Source organism: Pelodiscus sinensis, chromosome 5 (genome assembly GCF_049634645.1).
Source record: "Pelodiscus sinensis isolate JC-2024 chromosome 5, ASM4963464v1, whole genome shotgun sequence".
NCBI classification, from domain to species: Eukaryota; Metazoa; Chordata; order Testudines; family Trionychidae; genus Pelodiscus; species Pelodiscus sinensis.
Window position 1 is genome coordinate 78,320,266 of NC_134715.1, and position 22,747 is coordinate 78,343,012.

The window sequence follows — 22,747 nt, forward strand, 5'->3', positions numbered from 1 at the left end:
CATCCCAGTAATTAAAATAAAAAGCCATCCTCTGCTTCAGTGGTACAGTAATTCTTACCAAAGGGACTTCATGAGGGCTAATTCATGTTTATAAACTGTGTTCAGAAATTCAAGTAATGGCAGCAGGATAAGTGTGCAGCACAATTATTATTATTATTATTTTTTAATAAAAAATACTACATCGGCCAAGATAAGGTATCTTAACTCTTGAAGTGTCAACAGATCTGCTACTTGGAAAATTGCATTTAACTAAGTTGAATAAAGGACAAAGATCTATACTTTTACAGGTTTGTATACTAACGTAAATTTGCCAGTTTCAGGTCAGAGAAACAGTAACACATATTGTAACAGTACAACATATCATATTTAAGCTACATATAGCAGTTATTTGAGAGGCTTTTTTTAATGTATTCTAGAACAAATATCTGAGCACTAAACTTCAGTTCATCCATTAAAACAGGGACGGGGAATCTTTTTTTAGGGTTGGGGCACACTGACCCATAGAAAAATCAGTCGGTGGCCATACACAAGCGAGAAGCAAAAAAAACCCCTCCAAAAACAACCCTCTCCCCCATCACTGACGTGGCCCCTGACTGAGTAGGAGAAAGACACTCCTCCCATTCCCCTCATACACAAGAGCCTGGGGGGCCCAGGCTAGTAGATTTTGTGCGCTCCAGCCTTGGGAGTAGAGAGAGGTCCTGAGCCTCAGAGGCCTGATCCAGACAAGCTGGGGGCCCCCAGGCCTGAGGTTCCCACTCCTGCATTAAAAGCACATATAAGTAAAGGAAAGCGACAAGAGTTTCATACCTCGCTTATTAGACTCCTATTCCACAAACATGTGCTTAATATTTTACCTATTAACTTACCAGACATATGTTCAAGTTAAAATGTAGGTTCCCAAGAGAATTATCCTTAGGTTTTGAATGCAACAGATAATTGCATTGCAATAGGAGGAAAAATGAAGACTCCTAACATGCCATCCATATAAAAAGTCTGCATCCATCTTTTGGTGATACACAGTCACATTCAGCAAAGACAGCTATGACAGCTATTCTCAAAGGCTACATCTACACTGCAGCACTACTCTGTGTCATTTGAATGCGTCCATTATTTCAAAATATAAGGGGTTTGCTATTCTGACATCCCTGTAAAGCTCATTCCATGAGGAGTAAGGGATGTTTTGGAATAGCGATTTATTTTGAAATAAGTGCTGTGTAGACAGCGGCAAATTTTGAAATAAACGTTTGAAATTGACTCGAAATAAGCTACGCAATTTGCCTAAAGTAATGGCTCTGATCTCAAGTCAGATTTCGAAGAAACACACCATCTCAGATTAGAGTTGAAAAAAGTTAGCTTGTTGAAAAAAAAAAAATCAGCCTGTATGTTAATTCTGTCTTTACATCTGTTCTAAAAATGATAACAATACCGACACACTATGTTATTAGGTGATTAGTTCTGAGAGTTGTTATCCATTAAAAATAAGTCTTTCTTTCTTTTTCTTTCTTTCTCTACTTCTGTTTCCTGGACTCATTATGTAGAGTCTCTCATATGGTAAACATTATTGCTTGTAAATTAATGAGTTCTATGCAGTTATTGTATTTCAGAGATCTAAAAGAATCATTTACCTCCAGTATGTGTTCACATTGCTGTTCTCGGTCTAGTTTTCTTGTTGTGGTTGTAATTAGCCCTGTAAATATAAAAGAGTAATTCATCAGTCCTTGCAGACAAGTAATTGTGATGGAGATTGATCAGCAACATTCTAACATAGACTTCTTCCTTGGTGGTCTCATCCCTTCATGCAGAATTTAAGTTTTCATTGTTTTTAATTGTCTTTATAATTGTGACGATATCCTCTGTAATGTGAGCCAAAGTATAAGCTGTTTTAGTATCTAGACTGCAGATCCAATTTTGTTCTCAGATACATCTGTACAGCTCCTTTGAGACAATGGGAATTACATGTCTACATCACTCTCGCACACAGAGAGCTATGACAACTGGCCCCACTCGTTGCAGAAGTCAATTTTAATATCTGCCAATCATTTTATCAGAAGCATACAGCTAATCTAGGACCAAAGACTAGCCACTGATCTTCGCCTGTGTTAGATTAAAGCTGCAGTGCAAAATAGCTCTACAGTTGGCTTAGTTGCCTACTGTAGGGAAATCTATATTGTGAGGTGAACAAAGAGGGCTGTCACAGTAATCTAGGAAGAAGATGACATGAAGCCAAATATTTTTAGCTCTAGGGATAAAAAGAAAATGGTTGATATTAGAGCTGTTATGGGGGAAGATGAAATGAGAATTGCATATGACTTGGTAATGCATTAGAGAGCCAAAGACGAACATCGGGTTATGTGAATGAGTGACAGGGAGTGTGATGAGTGTTTTGTATAAAATGCTGAGAAGACAGGTTTGAGCACATAAATGGCCCAGCGGGCGCCATGTTGGGGACCACTGCTAAACATGCTGCAATTATGGGTAAGCACTATTAGGCTGAATCCATGAGGCAGAACTGACGTATGGAGAAGTTAGTGACTTGCCCAAGATTTTGCAATAAATCAATGGCAGAATCAAGAATAGAACTCAAAAATCAAAACCCTTTCAATGATGATCAAAAACTGTCCTCAGTTTTTCCAGCCATTTGGTTTTTCCATTAGTACTTTTTCTAACTAATATTTACTGACCATTCCTATTTTGCTGTATGCTCCTTCCAATAATTATAACAACTTTTAGTAATACAGGCCGTCCTCACTATAAGTCCAAGGTATGTTCCAAAAAACTTCGATTTGAAGCGAAACAACTTAAAGCAAGGAATTTTTTTCCCCACCACGGACTTCCATTTGTGCAATTTTTTTGTGCGCGACTTAAGAGCAGGGAATGGGAGGATGTATAATGTATCAGATCCTACAAGCATCGACAGCTTTAGTGCAGAATGGATGTATACCAAAGCAATTTATAGCAGGGATGCCCTGTATATACTTACAGTTAAGGCTAAGGTTTTGTGTCAGGTTTTTTCTAGTAAAAGACAAAAACAGATCACGTGCAAATATATATTAACAGAGACCCTGATCTATCCATGCCTTTACTCAAACTTTTACTCAAACCATATAAGCCATGGGGGCAGGAGTGCATGGCAGGCTGCAGCCCTCATTGCAAGACACAGGGCAAGGATACATGGCTCCTGCTGTAACCCTGGCTGCAACCCCAGACAGAAGCAGCCACCAGGTAAGGCCACATGGTCCTAGCTGCAGACCCCACTCTAGGGCAGGTGTGGGGGCTTACAGCCCTGGCTTCAGCTGAAGCCAAAGAAGTCATGGAATATCCAGTAATGTCATGAAATCCATGACTGCTATGACCTCTGTGATTAAATCTTAGCCTTACTTATAAATATTATGAAGTGGCCACCACACAGTTCAAAGAGAATGGGAATTAATTAAATGTAAGAAGAAAAAAAGAAAAATTCTCTATTTAGCAGTATAAAAATGCTGTACATTTGGTTTTTTTTTGGGGGGGGGGGAGGAGGGAGAAATCACATGGAGAGATTCTATTTTCAGTTCCTCAAGGTTACATCTTTCCACAAAGAGTACAGAACTGTGAACACTGGCAAGCTTGAAACATTTCATACACTCTAGGACAAAGCATTTACCTATCCTCCTGGCTGAGGCTGACCATTCCATTCCCTTTCCTTGTCACCTGCACATGGGGGAGCAGCCTGGAACTGTTAACTGTTAACTGTTAACTCTAAATGAGCAAATGGGATCCCAGATGCTCACCTCCCCTTATGTAGGCAAAATATGTACATAGGACTTTGGGAAGCAGCAGTTCTGCTGTATGTCCTGTTCTGGAAGCCCATAAAGTGCTTCTGAGGATGCTCTACATATGCAGGGGGGAAGTAACTGCTCTGTGGAGCTTGGGGGACTTTAAACCCAGCAGATTACTGACAATCTAAAATGGGATTAAATCTCTAATCTCCTTTCTGTAGTTCCAGCCATCCCCACAGAAGAAGGTAGCGCAGAATAGAGAGTGCCAGCTCAGCTGCTCAAGTGTCTTGCTATTTAGGGTTGGGGAATGGTACAGAAAGGAGCCCCTCAGAGAGTACAATGGATGTAAAGTCAATCTAGGAGATCCATGTATTTATACTTTGGAATGCCCTGTGGCTCCTTTAAGATTCTCAGACTCCACCTACTGTACAAGGCTGGGGACCCCTCCCTTTCCACAGTAGCCTGCAGACCTAACTCCATAAGGCAAACCTTCGGTAGGATTCTTAATGCTGTTTACTTACGGAAAGGGAGGGTAGACCCTTTGGAGCAGCACTAGTGAAAATGCCAAGTACTCCTGGAAAAGCTTACATCATAATGCAAATATACACTAACATACTCCATCTTTACTGCATATAAATGCCCCAAACTAGGAGTTCAAGGTATAACCTAGTTCTTACAGCAAAACAACTTCTTATAGCGAAACAATCTTCACATTACCGTTTGTGAAATGAATTAATCAGCTTAGACTTTTCTGTAACTCAAGTTGATTGATACATTTTAGAAACAGATAGGTAAGCAATGTACTTAAAATGAATATGCTTTGATACATTAATAACCATTTTCGAATAATATTTTGACTGAATTTTATGATGCTGCATGCCACATAGTTCTATTAAAACATTCCACATTTAACAGAAGGCTTAGTCTTCACCATATACATTCCATAAATTCAGCAGAAACTAAGTGCCAATGAAGGAAATACAACACCTCTGCATTTAGAATCACACACACATACTGCATTCTTTGCATTTAACTCTTCACAGTTAGCCATTTTTCTAAAAAAATAAGTTGAACTTAAACTGACTACGAGAGTTGCTGTACTGCAACTTAAATCAAACCCTTTATACACTATTACAAACACAGCAAGATTCTGACTGCTTTGATTGTTAAGTACTGTCTTGAATGGAGATGAGTAGAGAACTGATATTTCAATTCCCTGGCAATTCCAAAAAATGGAAGAAAAAAATCAATTCAGATCAAACTGAAAATAAACATTGAAAAAAAAAATCAGCAAACTGAAAAACATCATTTAGGGCCAAAGGAGCCGACAGCCATGTTAGGCCACTAGGCAAAGGGGGAGGGGAGACTGCGTTCCCAGAAGGGGCTGGGCCTCAGGCAGAAGAGCTAGCCCTGAGCACTGCCCAGACTGCAGCCCACTCCTGCTCTCCTACCCCTCAGCTCTGCTGCAATTTAAAGGTCCTGGGAGAGCAACAATGGTCATGAGCCCTAGGCCCCTGGGAATCGCTGGACCATCGTTGCCCCCTTTGTCCCACTCCCCTCTGTTGGCAGGCCTGTTTAGGGTCAAACATATCAACTGAAAATATATTTTAAGTAGAGGAGAAAGCAGCAGTTTCACTTGTAACTGTCAACACTGATTAGGGTGCTTACCTGGGATGTAGAACACCTCGATTCCATTCCTCCCTCTGCTAGCTGCAGAGAAGGTGGCTCTCCCACATTACAGGTCAGTACCCTAGACATTGGGCTACAACAGGGCTACTCAACTTTGGAATTCACGGGGACCACAATGATACTCTCAGCACATGCAGAAGGCCTCAACTTATGTGTACATGGTCGCATGTACATACAAATATATATGTAAATAGCTTCTTTCATGCTGATGGGCATAAATACAAAGATTAAGCCTTAAGCTGCGGCACTGGACCCAAACATGGCCAGTGAGAGCCAGTCAGCACCTCTCTCAGGCTCTGCCCACAAAGCTAAGCAGCCAGTACTTCCCACAATGCCCCGGCGCTCCTGGCATCTCCTCCTTGGCGACTAGAAACGCCGACTCCCTGTACCCGTCTGTTCCAGCTGACTGGTCTGCTTGCGTCTTTCAGTGCTCACCTCACTGGGGAGACGCCTCGCCATTGTGAAGCATGTGTCCAATGGAAACCAGGCTTCATGTTGAGCCCCGTGTAAACTCAAACCACTCTGCGGGCCACAAACAAATGGGCCGTGGGCCACATGCAGCCCATGCATCACGTATTGAGTAGCCCTGTTCTATGAGATACACTGATGAGTCCATCTCAACCTCTCCTATTGAAGCTATTCCACTCGGTATAAAATAACCATGGATTTGAACTATGAATCACAATTCATTGTCTCTTTGAATCATGAGTACGGAAAGTAACTTTATTTAAAAACACCACAACACACATAATCAGCAAAAGTCATGCTGTGCCCATCTTCTGAATAAGGGAAATGAGTATTGAGCTGTGACAAAACTGTCAATTTTTTGTCAGAAAAGGACAGTGTCATTTTACAATCAATTTTCCTATTTTTTATTCTATCTGCTCTTGTTGAGTGAAAAACACACAGAAATACATTTCAATAAATTAAATTATTCCAATAAATTGCAATAAAGGAATTACTCAAATAGATTAGTTCATGATTCTTCATGTGAATCAATATGTACACAATGTATACAGTGGGTTAGTTAGGTCAGTCATCCTTGAGAAAACACAACCTTATTAAAAAACATTACTGAACTAATGATAAAACATGATATTTCTAGAAAACTGGTGTGATTTTACAGTCTGAAACATAATGAATAATTCCTTCTATGACAAATGCACAAGAACAAGTTAATGATTGGCTCTGCAGGCTTAAAAGAAGTAAAAAGCAGTGAAAACATTTTGGTCACTAATGTCAGCAGATACACTGGGAGGGAAACTCTGAATCAGTGAGGTCCTATGGTTACTTGTTTGACTAAAACCACACTTTACAAGGATTTTCATAGGACAGGGAACATCCTTTTTGTATGTTGGCTTATTTTGTTTATTTGAAATTCAAAAGCTAAGCAACCAACGTTGCTGTATTATGTCATACCACTTCTTGTTTTGCTTTGCTGAAATGTAAACAGCAATACACTGCGTAAAGGGTGCACTAATCAAATGCTAGTCCTAGAACCATGCAAGCTTTCATGAAAATACTTTTCATAAATACAAAGTAAATAATTTACCACCCATTTGATCAATGCAGAAAGGGAAGGGAAAGTTTGTCTTTAAAAAGATCATTAACTAGGAAAAGTGACAAAACTGACAGACATGTAAATGTAACATTTATTTCCTTAAGAGAAAAACGCAAACTATGGGAAACAAAAAAAAAAGTCTGTTTAATACCAATACCATAGATACACACATTTTCATTTATTAAAGAAAGAAAGGAAGAAAGAAAGAATCCTGTGGCATTTTGCATCTGAGGAAGTGGATTTTGCCCACAGAAGCTTATGTACAAATAAATCTGTTAGTCCAAGGGTAGGAAACCTCATGCCTGGGGGCTGGATGTGGCCCCGGCTTGCCTGGATCCAGCCCCCAAGGCTCAGGGCTCCCCCCCAGCATTGGGGAGTCTGCACTGCACTCCAGTCCTCTTGCTGCCCCCCAGGCTGGAGCACACCATATTTATTAGCCTGGGACCCCCTAGGCTCTGGTGTGCAAGTGGAATGTGGGGACTTTCTCCTTCTCAATTGGGGGCTTTTTGCTGGTTTTTTTTTTTTTTTTTTTTTTGTGGTGGTTGGTTTTTTTCCTTCTAACTTCTGTGTGGCTCCCAACTGATTTTTTGTGGGTCAGCGGGCCCGACCCAAAAAAGGTTCCCAACCCCTGTGTTAGTCTTTAAAGTGCCACAGGACTTCTCATTGTTTTTGTGGATACAAACTAACACGACTACCCCTCTAATTCAGAGAAAAGTCTTCTACGCTATCCCTAGTTTTACCCCTTGTGTCTAAATATAAATATATACACACACACACACACACACACACACACACACCCCCTATGCCAGCCATGGCCAACGCGAGGCTTGCGAGCCGCATGTGGCACTTCTACCCCCAGGGTGCATCTCGTAAGCCACCCCCGCGCCCTCCAAAATGGCTCCATGCTCCTGGCTCCGTGCGCTGACCTGGGCAGGGGAGCCGATAAGCAAATGCTACGTGCAGCCCAGGGCAGCAGGCTGGACTGCACACGGTCTTTCAAAGTGGCAGCGCTGTGTGGAACCCAAGGTCTGGCCCCGGGCTCCACGTGGCGCTACCGCTTTGAAGCACTTCCTATCTCTCCCCCCCCCCCCCCGCTGCCTCTTTCTGATAGAGACAGCAAAGGGGGGGGAGGGGAACTAGTCGACAAGCTTGTTGACTATCTGATAAACATTTGCTAACTAAAATCATGCCGGATTACAGATGTTGTCGGACCAGAGAGTACTGGACTAATGAGGTTTAACCTGTACTTGGTCTTGGCTCAGCGAAGGGAACCAGAATGGAAGATCTATCGAGATTCCTTCCAGTCCTACACTTCTGTGATTCCATACACTTCAAGCATGAGTACAGAGTGTTCCTGCTATAAGTCGGCCCGGTATACATCCGTTCCACACTAAAATCATTGACACTTGTAGGTACTGATGTGTTATAAATCCTCCCATTCTCCGCTCTTAAGTCGCACACAAAAATTCCTCCCAAAAATTTGCGCAAATGGAAGTCAGTCGCGGGAAGAAAATTCCCCGCTTTAAGTTGTTTTGCTATAAATCCAAGGTTTTTGCAATGTATCTTGGCCTATTAGCAAGGATGGCCTGTAGTTCCATTGATTTAAGTGGGACTGAAATACAGTAAAATTTCTGAGTTATTAATCCCTCAGGAATGGAGGTTGTTTCTAACTCGGAAATGCTTGTAACTCCAAACAAAACAATATGGTTGTTCTTTCAAAAGTTTACAGCTTTGAAACGTTCCTAAACTGAAAAAAATGCTGTTTTAAACTATCGTAATTAAACAAGCACAGAAACAGTTTCCTTGCCTCCTCTAAAAATGTAAACTTTTCTTTTTTTATATCTTACGTTTAAAACAATAATGTGCTGTGTTTGCCTTTATTTTTATTTTATCTTGACCTCTCCTGCTGCCTGATTGCTTACTTCTGCAGTTTGTAACTCTGGTTTTCATAATACTTAGGTTCTACTGTACTTAAGTACATTTACTTTTTATGGCTCTAACATGCAGGATGAAATTCTTCTTTATTCACTCAACCAGGCCCTTATTCTGAACAGTCTTATACAACCATGCAACAAATAAGGTAAAAATAAGTAAAATCCTGGTCCTATTGAAATGAATGAGAGTTCATCATTAACTTCAAGTGACAGGATTTTACCTAATGACGGTAAAAAGGTAGAAGCCTGGCCCTTACTAATGAGCTTGTGTCATGAAGTAGGAAATTCAATAAAGTACAATTATGCCAATATTTATGTGTGTTGAGTGTGTTGCCATGACAGACTGCAGGACTATCTATTGGCTCAAAAGGGCATTACTTTGTCCCAGATCTGATATTTCATAAAGTCACTCACGTTATCAGTAGCCAAAGAACTTTACTCAGTCTAGTACATAACTCCACAAGTCTCTCCCAGTCAGACCTACCCTCCCTAAACTATTTCAACAGTTGTCAGCAACAAAGATTTGGAATTTGCTGATCATAGAAGGCATTAATCATTTTAGTCATTTCATGCAGAGAGTACAGACAGGACCTGCAGTCTCCCAAAGATTAATAATACACAGGCTACGGGGGGCGGGGGGAGAGGGGGGAGAAACAGCATTCATAAACATCTGAAAGTCAAGCGAATAAACATTTTGAATCTAATTTTTTCTTCAAGAAGACTGAAAACTAGTTTAGTGGCTATATTACGGTAAATTGCTCTGATGCATCATCAAAGAGTAACCGTACCAATTTCAGCACAGCTATTTTCAGGTTGTACAGATCCCCTTTATGAAGGCATAACTCCTTGAGAAAGTATTATCTAGACTTAAAAAAAAAACAAAACAAAAAAACAAAACAAAAAACTTTTCACACTAGAGAATTTTAGGGCTCAAGCTACAAAAGGATTTAAGATGTTTAATTGCAACTGAATCCAAAATTCAAGTCCTCAAAACTTAGTATTCTCTGGGCACCTAAATTTCATGAGTAAATTCCCCTATACACCTAAAAAAGTTTGTTGGTGAGCAAATGCATGTCTTAGTCTAGATGTCTGGGCACCTCTCTCATGCCTAAGTCTCACCAGGATCTGCAAACTGTGTTCTCCCATCTATTTTGCCTATGTTCCCAAACCCAGCATGCATGCTCAGAAGTCACCAACTGGATCAGATCCCACAAAATACAATTCTGAAATAAACACTGCTCCTTATAATACTTTACATAATGGTCATAGCACTCACTCACAAGGAGAAAGAGACAACTATCTCTGTTGCCTGGTGGGGATAAAAGACTTCCTCTACCCTTAGTCCCACAAAAAGCACTTAGGTGAGAGAGAGGGTTCATGGCTGCAAATGCCATTCAGAAGATGGAACCTACTCCCTATGACCACTCCTCTCTTCAGCATTTCCTATTGCTTCTTGAGGCAGCTCCCTACTCGATGTACTGGCTGTTGCAGACTCATTTCACAGGTTCTTCCCCATGCACTATATAAGGAGCCTGGATACCTAATTCAAGGATGGGGACTGCAAGTGTTGAAACACTGAGCCTAAGTCCTATTCATGGAAATAGTTAGTGGCCTGTTTAAATTTTAAACTGCAGAGTAGGGATGTGAATGTGCACACCCGGGTACATGGTTAACTGATGAGCAGCCCTCCCCAAAGCCCTTTCTCAATGTGTGCTGGCTCCCACAGAGCTGCCTCTCTCCCTTGCCACCCACTGCCTCTCACAGAGGAAGCAGCGGAGGGTGAAGAGGAAGGGGCTGGGACAGACAGGAGCCAGTACACACGGGGAGCTGGAGCAGCTCCTGACTGCAGAAATGGGCTGCTCCAGACAAGAGAAGCCCCTTTCTGCAATGGGCTGCCTAAGGGGCTGAAGCAGCCCCCTGCCCATAACAGTCAGGGAGCTGCTCCAACCCCCACTAGTTAACTAGAACCAGTAAACATTCCCCATGTAGGGTGATGATTATTGGTTAACCACTTAACCTTTCACATCCCCAATCACTTGATGGAGAGTAAAATTTTCAAAAATGTCCAATCCCCATCAATTTTCATTGGAATTTAGATATTTCTGAAAATTTTATGTTGTTGTTCAGTTGTCTTAATTTCTTGCACTGGTTCACAAACCCACCCACAAAAGGCAAGAGTACAACACATCTGAGTAAGGGGGTACAACGTACATTTCTGCAAAAAACACTTAGATTGCCCTGCATTAAAAAAATGGGAGTACAAGTGATTATAAGAAATGTTAAGGAAAGTTAATTTAAAGAGGACAGTGATCAATTGTTCAGCATTTACCGAGGATATAACAAGAAATAATCAGCTTCATTTGCAAGTGAGATACAAGTTAGATATTAGGAAAAACTCTCTCATCATAAGAATAGTTAAGCACTGGAATAAGATTCAACAGCATGTTTTGAAATCCCCATGACTAGAGGTTTTTAAAAACAGGTTGATAAACACCTGTCAGGGATACAGATACAACTGGTGCCACTGCACAAGCATGGACTAGATCAGTGGTCTCCAACCTTTTTACAACCAAGATCACTTTTTAAATGTCAGAACAAGCCAAGATCTACCACCCCATCCTTCCCCCAAAACCCCACCCATTCCTTGAAACCTCGCCCTCTCTATTCTCCTCCTCTCCATCACTTGCTATCCCAGGCCCTTATACACTCTACACTGTTGCTTTTTTTCCCCCGATTCTTCTATAGGAAGAGGTTTTTCCAACATTTGGCCTGTCTAGACTGGACCAAATGTCAGAAAAAACCCTTCTTTTGGAAGCCCTCTTATTCCTCGTAGAACAAGGAATACAGGGGTTACCAAAAGAGCATGTTTGCTCTTCCGCTTTTTTTAGTGGAAGAACAAACACGTCCCTGGATGCAGAAGAGTTTTTCCGGGATATCTCTGGAATCCCAGAAAATCTCCTGCAGTCTATCCGTACCCTCACTGGGTTGAGACAGAATGTATGCGCTCTGGGGTGGGAATGAGGGATTTGGGGGTGGGAAGGGGTGAGAGGTGCAAGCTCTGGGAGGAAATCTGGATGCAGGAGGAGGTGGAGAAGGGGATGTTGGCTCAGGGATGGGGCTCCAGACTGGGGAGTGTTGGGGTACTAAGCAAGCCACAGGCTTGTGGATGTGAGGGTGCAGGAATTTGGGTTGGGGTATGTGAAGGGCTCAGGGCAGGGGGGTCCAGTGTATGATAGGCTCAGATCTAGGGCCTGAGGGAAGGTGGGGTTGCAGGAGTGTTATGATGCTGTGGCCAGAGGAGGGCTTGGCCCCAACTGGGGGCTTGTTGGCCAGGCTTCATTTTTAAATAAAATATTATGTCAAACACAAAAGGTTTCATTGTCTTTATTTATGAGAGGGGGCAGGGAAACTGTTTTGAGTCAGAGGTCACTGACCCACAGAAAAGTAAAAAAAAACCCTCCTCCAAACCCCTCCCCCCCAAGACTCACTAATGTGGCCCCAACCGTGCTGGTGGGAGCAGAGGACATGGTACTGGGGAAGGGTGCTAGTGGGTGCTAGGGTAATAGACAGGGTGCCAGTGGAGACAGGGTGCTGGGATAGGGGCAGGTTGCCAGTGGGGGCAGGGTGCCAATGGGGGACAGGGGAGAGGGGGCAAGGTGCCGGGGGGCAGGGTTAGTGGACAGGGTGTTGCTGGGGCGAGGGAGTCCCCCGCACCTGCCTCCTCCTGGGACTCCTTCCCCCCACAGAGGAGGGAAGCCCTGGCACATGCCTCCTCAGGGGACTCTTCCTTCCCCCTCCCCAAGTTCCCAGCACGCCACAGACCTGGGGGAGGGCAGCAGCCAGCACACTTCCAGAACCCCCGGAAGTGGCGCACAGCTGCAGGACTTCCGTCCACCCCGCAGGAAGCTGGCACTACCTCCACTGTTGTTGGAGGTAGGTAGTGGGATTTCTTGGGGGTGGGAGGAAATAGGGGGGGCCTGAACGCCTTGTGATCTACTGGTCAAGCCCTTGCAATCGACCAGTTGATCACAATCGACAGGTTGGTGACCACAGGACTAGATGATCTCTTCAAGTCTCTTCCTGCCCTACATGTCAATGATTCTACCTCAACTTCCTTCTCTGGATTTAAACTATTATTATTAAAAGTAACCACAAAGGCCTCGTCTTCACTAGAAAGTAGTATCATTGTAATCCAACCAAACAACTGTCTTTTTTTCAGTTTGCTTACTATATGCACTTGTGCATAGTCAGGTTCTTTAAGTACTCCTGTTAGTGTTGCTAGTTTGCTAACAATATACAACTCACTGTGAAACGAACCTTACATTTACTGTAACAAATCTTGGTTTTATAACCACAGAGTAGCAAGTAGTATTGAACTCCTATTAAGTCTCTCAAAATACCACAGTCCAAGTCTATTCAGAAATCGCTGTGCAAAGATACTTCCTTTTCATTGTTCTCTAATTTTTCTTCTTCTTGAGTCACATGATCTTTAATAGTAAGCTCACAGCTATTTGCCAAGTCTCATGACACCTTGGAAGACAGTTTCAAGATGTCATAATTATATTGTTTAAACAGCTACTAAAATGATCTCCTCTATAAAATCCTTAAGGTTTATTTCTACTAATGCAAATATATACTACTCTAGTCAAAGAGCAATATCTCAGCGAGGCCAATATTTTAGCTGTTAATGTGTAATAAAGTCATGATCGGCTGAAAGCAGAAACATAAAAGAGTAATGATTAAAGGATTAAGGTTAGTTTTAGGGTTCACTTCATCTGTTCCGAATGTTTTTATACTTCATGATTAATCTGCCATAAAATGTCTGCACCATAAGTATGGATTGCAGAAGCTTGTGATTAATTCCTCGGCATAGAAAAAAGATACCATACATAACTCTTTGGGCTTTTCTGCTCATTGTAAACCTTTTCTTGGTGGCTACTGGATCTGACATTTATTACTGTACCTAAACAAACATGAATATTCCACTTTTTTCCTTGTATTCATTAAAGATATCCATTCAACTCTATACATTTTTTTTTTAAACAGTGGAGCAAGGTTTCAACCACCATAAATATAAACTCAGTATTTATGGTGACTTTGCCCTGCTGTGCAAACAATTTATGAACTTTAACCTCCCGCCATTTAGCATTATTTGGTAATTAGCAATGTCTAGTTTCAGAGAGAAGCATCCCATTTTAAAACACAGTGAGCAGTTTTGTCCAAGCTGTTATAATTGTCAAAAAACTCATTTAACACAATTAAATTGTTTTCAACTAGCCAGGCAGAATAGTCCCACTATGTTTACTTGTGCGTTATTTTCAATTCAAGCACAAGAAAAATGGCAACATTATTGAGAACTGGGAAAATAAAATTCTCACCTGCTGGAACTCTTTTTGGGTGCATGACATTTCTACAGACATCAAAGTGCATCATGGAACACAAGTAGAAAATTTATTACTATGTGAAAAAAAATCTTTTGCTAGCTACAAAAGTAGTACGAGAACTCTCTCATTTAATTCTGACACACACATAGATAAGGCTAAATTCTCCTACATAGTGGTGCAAAAGAGAAGAATTTGATCCTCAAAAGTTTATGTTCTCAGCATGAAATTAAAAGATTTCAGAAAAAAAATGTAGTAATTTGCATTAAACAAAATGAGAAATTAAAATGTGTGGTTTAACATGTAAACTTCTTAGTACTTAATATACTACATAAAAAGAACTGCCTTTTTGGAGAGAAAACTTTCCGACATACCCCATACAAGATGTTAGATAGACTAACTGCATGCTGTTGCCTTATTTTATTACAATGTTCTAACTTTGTCCTTGGAAAGCAAACATTGAAGAGCAGATTTTCATCTTCATAACCTCAGTGTACCTTAGAGCAGTTTCTCAACAGGTGGTACACGTACCCTTAGGGGTATGTGGAGAAGTCTGGAGGGAGTACATCAACGCAAGTGAAATTTGGCAAAAAATTTCTGAGATTTTGCTCTGCAAAGGCAATCGGGGAGGGAGCAGCGGCACCTACCTATCAAATTAAATGGTCGGAGCCGCGCACCAGGCTGTCAACAGCTGGTCTGCGCATGCACCCCAGCCATGGTGAGGAAAGCTTGCAGCTGTGGCAGCTCTGGTGAGATCCAGGGCATTTCCAAGTTGGGGGGCGGTTTTGGACTGGGAGAAAAAAAAAAATCACTACCACAGCCACCTCTCTGGGGTGCTCCAGTGGGGAGAGCAGCTGAACCTGGAGATGCACATTACCTCCACCCTCGCCAGCAGCTCAGTACACCTCATCCCCATTGCCCCTTCCCCATGGCGCTGCAGAGAAGAGCTAAAAGGCAATGAAGTGGCACAATAAGCTTTGCTCCAAAGGATCTCCCCACATCAGTGGTGTACTGAGAGAAGGCAGTTGCCTCCAGGTGCCGTGTTAGCAGGGTGCTGGGCTGGGGTGGGAGTGCACAGCTCCACACGGCGAGCCCGGCGCTGGCGGGCCGCTTGTTTCCTGCGGACAAGACGCTGAGGCAGGGCCAGGTGAAGGGAGCAGGTACCATATGTCCAGTGCCTGGCTTTGAGGGAGGAGAGGAGAGGGGCATTGGGTCGGAGTGGAGGTGTTGGGGTGCCTCGCTCTGTGGGAAGGGGAGGGCACTGGGTTAGAGCAGGGGGCCAGAGGTGCCTGGCTCTGTGGGAGGGGTGGGTGCACTGGGTTAGAGCGGGGGGGCTGGGAGTACTTTATAAACAACGGTTGAGAAACACTGCCTAGAGTAACTCCACTCAAGTCAATGGAGTCATTCTAACTTCACACAGAATGATCAACACCAAAATTTGACCTAAATGTAAAGATACTATACAGGCGACCCCCAACTTACAACCGCCCGACTTACGATCCCCTGCATTTATGGCCATTTTTTTCATGCGAGATAGCACCTAAAAAACCCCAATATACATTCGCCGCTCGTATTTACGATGGCGTACAACACAGACTCCACGCATCATCCCAAAATAGGAAATGCACAAGGTCAGTCAGGCTCGCCAGTTTGCAGCTGCTACTTGAACTGCATGCATCTCCACCACACTACTTAGTTACTTTGTGCATTATTTAAACCATTTAGTTTAGTTTTCCTCCATTTCCATAGTCAATTTTGGTATTTTTAGGGTATGAAATGGGTTTTGAGGAACGGAATAGCCACTTATAATATTGAGCCTATGGGAAATAAGGGTTTGACTTACGACGCCTCAACTTATGACTGTTTTCCAGGAACCAAATAGGTCATAAGTGCGGGGGTCACCTGTATTCAAACTAGGGATGTTAAATTTAGTTTAACTAATTGACTAGTCAATAGATTTTCCATCAGCTAGTCGATTAGTCAATAAGCAGGGAGTGGGAGTTAACCCCATTGAGGCTCTGCTTTTTACACAGGCTCTTAATACATTTAAAAGGCTAAAGTGCAGCAGGAGGGATCCAGCGCTATGCTTCAGCCTTTTAAATGTTGGCTCTTAATACACATCTGGGACTAGGTGTGAGTCGGGAATCACCTGATTCCCGGCTTGTGCCAAGTCCCAGCTACCCCTACCCCCTGCAGAGATGGTGCTGGGGGGAACCGGCTTTTAACAAAGAATAAAAATCTCAACAAATCTGATTACATTCTACTTATGTGACAAAAATAAATACACATGGGAAGCATGACTTTCTGAGTTAAAGTATTAAAATTCTGTTTGATTGCTTTGGTTTTTTTTGAATGAATAATTATTTAGTTTTCAATTTACCCAACTTACAGGGATTTCTTTAGAATACTAGACTTTAAATTCACAGGTTCCTCTGAAAGCTTTTCAGTTATAAAAAGATGGCTTTCCTTCATCATCATCAATAACTGCTGTATTCCGTTCCACTTGATACTCCTGGGGGAATTCTGCACCAGTGCGTGCATGCATATTTCTTGTGCTGCACATTTTTTGTTTTTTGTTTAAGGAAACTTCCACTGAAAAGTTGTTGCAGTTCAGTCCTTTTCCCACCAGAGGGCACTGTGATGCTAGAACAGAACAGACAGTCCTAGAAAGCCCCAGACATGATAAGAAAGAGAAAGAGCCTGTCTTCTTCACTGCCGCTGGGGGGCCAGGTCAGGAGCCATGGGGAAACAGATAGTGTGGGGCTGCTGGGGGGGGGGGGGGGGAGTCAACAGGGGTTCATAAGGGCTACTGGGAGAGGGCATTCTGGGGCAGTGGATGAATGGAGAGTGAATACACAGGGCCATGGAAGCGAGGGGGAGATGCAGGGCCACATGAGGAGAGGTTGGGATTGCCAATTTGCCATGATTGTCCTGGAGTCTCCAGGAATTAAAGATTAATTTTTAATTAAAGACTGTGTCATGGGATGAAATCTCTACGAATTCTTCCAAATTCGGCAACCCTAACAGAGAAGGGGAGGTCCAGAAACACATGGAGGTGAGTTGCGGGAACATTTGAGGGAGTGCTAGGACACATGGACAGAGAAGGGGATGCAGAGCTGAAGGGGGAAAGGGCAAAACTGAACAGGGGCACAGACACATGGGGCCAGAGGCAGTGCCTGACTAAATGGGAGAGACTAAGAGATAACCAACATCTAAAGGCTCTCCATCACCTGCCCCTTCCCCCCAAAAATCTGTTCCATACATTTCCCATCCATATCCAATAAATGTTTGAGTTCATACCCAGGTTCCTTTGCAGCAATTACTTTCCTCTCCCTAAGCTCCTCCATTACTTCTAACTACCCCAAGACTTTAAACTGCTTCTGTTGAGTGCCTTTCTGTGCTGTAGTATAAAAGAATTATTACTCAGAGTTTTGTATTCATCTACTTAGTAAGGAACCTATTAATCAAAAAATGTTTCCTGACTCTTTTTTCATTTTCTGTATTGTTACATACTTGTTGACAGGTGTTTTGAAATACATTACCAAAATAATTGAAACTGATGTGATTGAGTTATTTTGACAAACAAAATATGCAGAATTTTGCTGAATTTTTAAATGTTGTATGTGGGGTTATTTATTGATTGAGTGATTGATTGATTGTGCAGAATTCCATCATTCTGTAAATTGTTGGGAATCAAGTCTTCTATACCATAGGAAGGCTCTAACTGAGAACTGAGTAATGGCTTCACATATGGAAAAGTTTTGTATACGTAACACCCTCTCTTCTACCAAGAGAAAAGTGGAGAATTTTCTAACAGATTCAAAATATGCATATGAAAATAGCAGATTTGGAAGGTATTGTGCCTAGACATGACACATTTCTCACAAAACTGAAATAGCAAGTAATGGCTAGTTACCATATTTTTACATCTTTTTATTTTTTCAGGAATTAACTGGGCAGCCTCATAATGAATGTTGGGTTTTTTTCAGCTACAAAATTCTGACTTTGAAAGGAAGAAACAGGATTCTTAATTTTTGATTTTTTTATGGGCTACTCAGCTATGAGTTTAACATATATCTTCTTGGAATTGTCTCCCCCATCTCTAAATCATATCTACGTGAAAGTAGAGAAGTTCATCTGAAAATATAACAGCTCTCTGCTATGGGGGATTCTTCTCCACTATCTTTTTACCCTTTGATATTATGAATGGCTTATGTTGGACATATTATGCAAATTTACAGAAATCCAGAGGAAGGAGGAGTTCAAAGTGATATCAGGAATACTCCCCCTGATAGCTTTATAGATTAATTTAAGATTTCTATATGTGATTTGTGTGTGTACATCACTACAAGTTATTCGCTCCTTATGCAGATTATCAAAATTAAAGCAAATTTAATAACAACAATATACAAAGAACTTCAACATTAATCATCTAACTTATCCTGAACTACGGATACCAAGTGGCAAGTGGGCTCAATCAAATAAAAATAAGCACAACATACTGCCCCTATTTTAAATTAGGACTTGAAGCTTCTCTGTCTTCACCAGACCCCCTTCATCCTTTTTCATGAACAAATTTAATTAACGAGTAGTCCTGTGCCACCTTAGAGACTAACAAAAATATACAGCATCATGAGCTTTCATGGTGTTGAAGACCCACTTCATCAAATGAATTCAACTCCTCTGATGAAGTGGATCCTAACCACAAAAGCTCATGATGCTATATATTTCTGTTAGCCTCTAATGTGCCAAAGGACTACTCGTATTTAAAGTTACAGACAAACATGACCACTCCTCTGAGAAATTCAATTAACTCCTCTTCCTATTTCAATGGTGGAATTTCAAACCATTCTTAAGCGATTGCACAGAGCAGAGACCTAAAATACATCCTATCCTAAAGAGAGTGCTTCAGTGCTGCTACTAGGGAGAAAGAAGGATAAAGAATAATGACAGACAACAAAGTTTGGGTGTAGAAATCTTCCATCAAGAAGAGTAGGCCAGCCATGCCAGAAGAAAGACTGGAGAAAAAGGATATGGTTCAATTAGTCTGTGAATTTATTCACCAAAAACATCTGGTAATATTTGTTATAAGTACGGATAACCTGCACTGTACAGGTTATCATTTGTTTAATTATTTACACCCAATCCTCAAACTGAACCCTGCCACACTTTTCTCTGAGGAAGAGGGTCGGTGCTCCACTGCACCAGATACAGGAGCTAACCCTGCTGCAGCTCTGCCTTTTAAATGTATTAAGAGTCTAGTGGCTCAATACATTTAAATGGAAGAAGCAAAGTGGGGGGATCGGGTGTGAACCAAGAATCAGTTTATTCCTGGCTTGTGCCTCATCCCCCACCTTACCTCTGCCTCCCCTTCCCCAGCTCCCCCCAGCACTGGCTCCTGCTCCTCCCGCCCCCATTGCTGCCTCTTTCTGATAAGATAGCAAAGGGTGGGATGGAAGTGACTAGTCAACTACTCAACTACCCGATAATCAGGTAGTTGACTAGTCACTTACATCCCTACTTGGGCTCATAAGTTAACCTGCACAGTTACACGCACCCTCCCCCCCTTGCTGCCTCAGTATCAGAGGCAGCTTGAGGGGGTGGAGGAAGGTGGGAGCCAGAGTGCAAGGGGGGCCAGTTTTTAAGCCAGTTTCCATCTGCGCATGTCAGCTTCTGTGGAGCTGCATGCCCACCCCCTGACACCACGCGCTGCCTCCCACAGAGGCAGCAGCAGGTGAATCTGTATCAGAAGCAGTGGGGGAGAGGGCGGGGGGGAGGCACGCTGAAGCCAGTGCTCATGGGAAGCCACCTTAAAAGGCAGCTGCCTGAGAGCACCAATTTCCACATGCCCCATTGCGTGTAAACACATAACCACTGAAAATTTCAGCGGTTCCATGTTTAGAAAAATTAACGTATTTTAACATCCCTAATTATACCTAACTCCCCATCACCACTACACCAGATGTCAAGTCCACGCTCCCTTTATTGCTAGGTTTGTCTTTGGATTTCCATCAAACAGGAACTCAACAGAAAGCCAAGCTGGAAGTACCTAACCATTTCTGAATAGGAACAAATTTTGCATTATTAAAAACAAACAGATACATTTTTGAAAGCTAGTCAAAATTATTTTCTGAGCTAAAAGAATGCCTTTTGCAAAACCAAAATGTTGGAGAAAATTTCAATTTTGCCTAAACATTTAATTTTTTCAGTCAGGAAAAATCAAAATGATGTGCCCTGCTACAGGATTCTTGTCAATTTTCACTTTCTGACAGGAAAATAATAGACGCGGTGTAGATGCGGTTATTTCGAGAGAAAACCCTTCTCTCGAAATAACCCTATTCCTCATTTAATGAGGTTTGCCAGTAATTTTGAGAGAAGAGTTTTCTCTTGAAATAACAGCATCTACACTGCGTCTGTTATTTCGAAATAGTGCCACAATGTGAATATGCAAATGAAGAGTGGAATATTTAAATCCCGGCTTCATTTGCAATTTCAAATGTCTTCATTTGCAGCCCTCTCTCAAAGAGGGTGCAAGTGTAGACATACCCTAAATTAGAACAGTATCTTATGGCCTAACTTAGAGTATGTCTACACTAGCCCCCTAGTTCGATCTAGGAAGGCTAATGAGGGCGACCGAAATTGCAAATGAAGTGTAGGATTTAAATATCCTGCACTTCATTAGCATGTTCCCGGCCAGTCACCATTTTAGAAATTGACTAGCCTGAAGTAACTGCCCATGTTTACACGCGGCAGTGAAATGGGATTCCGAATTAAAGCCCTACTTCGAATTAGCTGTTATTCCTCCTGCAATGAGGTTTACCAGCAATTAAGAGTGGCAGCAATTCTGGGGTACGGTTCTTTTTTTTTCCCCCCCTCACTTCATACCTTATTCTCTTTTTTAACAGAGTATATTGGAACTATATTTAAGAAGAAAAAATATTCATTTAAAAGACTGCAGACAACGTGTGAAATAAATCTATCAATAGTGCAGTCACATATCTTCAAATTCTTGTTAGAGTATTTTTATAAAGAATAGTAGTCATGTGATAAATTAAATTCTGTCTCCATATGTACAGCTATATTCTGACCTCAGTCTGTATGTGCAATCCCCATTGATTGCAACTGCAGTATTGCAGTCCGGGACCAATTCAGAGTTCTCTTAATTTCAATAAGACCAAAATTTAGATGACCACAGCAAGACTGCACATCTTCATTTTTTCCTCTCTTCAAAATATATCAAATAAGTAAAAGCTAATCATATAATTAAGATATACATTACAAGGTTTGTGGCAGAAATGGCTAGGGAATAAATTGACACAGTTTGAACAATTAAAAAATTGTAGCTAAATGCAATTTTGGCTTTTTAGCAGCTTTAGCACAGGACTTAACAAAAGATGTTTGATCCTAGTTTTGAAATGTTGGCTCAACCAGAATGAAGAACCACAATGTTAAACAATAGAGGTTTCCTTTATATAAAGAAGTATAACACAGTGTAGCCACAAGTCCTTCATTTCCTCACTAAGTAACTCTCCAGCGATATCGGAAACCCTTGGAAGTTGTTTGCAGCTGTAGCTATTTCCTATTACACTTTACTCAGTCTCCTGATCAGCCACAGAAAACTGACATTGCTTTGAAGGGTAGGAATAGTTATAAACTGATATGAGAACGTGACCTGGACAATCTGCCATTATACCCAATGACTATTAACCTTTTAGGACTTTACAATGCTCTGGATTAGCGAAGACTAGTAAATTGACAGCAGGATCCTTACACTAAGTATGAACAAAATTTTAATCTCATTGTTTATGGTTAAACTTTCTTCAATTAAATTAAATCGATATTATATGGCAGGACTCATGTATAAAAATGAAGGTGGAATTTTCTAAAAAAGCCTATAATTCAAACACAAATGTTAGCATTATGTACATTTTAAAGGTCATGTTTTGAATTTCAGAAGCTGCCACATACTAGCAAAATTCCTAACAGCCTTTTTTATTTAAAAAAAAAAAAGTAGTATTCAAGAACTTTAAAAAAGCCAAAAATGTAGCAAAACTATCAGTTATATCAAAAAAGTTATTTCAAAAGAACATAAGGGTTTCAAAATCAAGAACCCATAAGGAAATACCAGGATTAACACGGCCCATGAAATTTTAATCCATTTCCCTTCTATGTACATGTTACAATATCCTTCCTGAAAGACCGTAAGAAAATAGATTATTTTAAAAAATAAATAAAATGAAGCAGGTTTTTAAAATTATATATTTCATAGAAATTAAATAGATTTATTATAAATAACAGAAAAGTAAATTTGAAAGGATTACAACTTGCTTTAAGGGCTAAATTTATGATAATCTATTAAAATCATTTTTTTTTTTTAAACACAAAAATATTAAGTGGTACATATTTCCAGCCAGTCTTAGAGAA

At 41.3% G+C, this 22,747-nt stretch overlaps 1 protein-coding gene across 5 annotated transcripts in view; it reads right to left on the bottom strand.

Annotated features, from left to right (window-relative positions):
- FAT1 (FAT atypical cadherin 1) overlaps positions 1–22,747 on the bottom strand; it is a 164,082-nt gene that overhangs the window by 80,785 nt on the left and 60,550 nt on the right. For all 5 annotated transcript variants that reach the window (XM_006128452.4, XM_006128448.2, XM_075930342.1 and 2 more), the window contains exon 4: positions 1,626–1,687. In XM_006128452.4, coding sequence (XP_006128514.2) covers positions 1,626–1,687 — 62 coding nt within the window. The remainder of the gene's footprint in view (positions 1–1,625; positions 1,688–22,747) is intronic.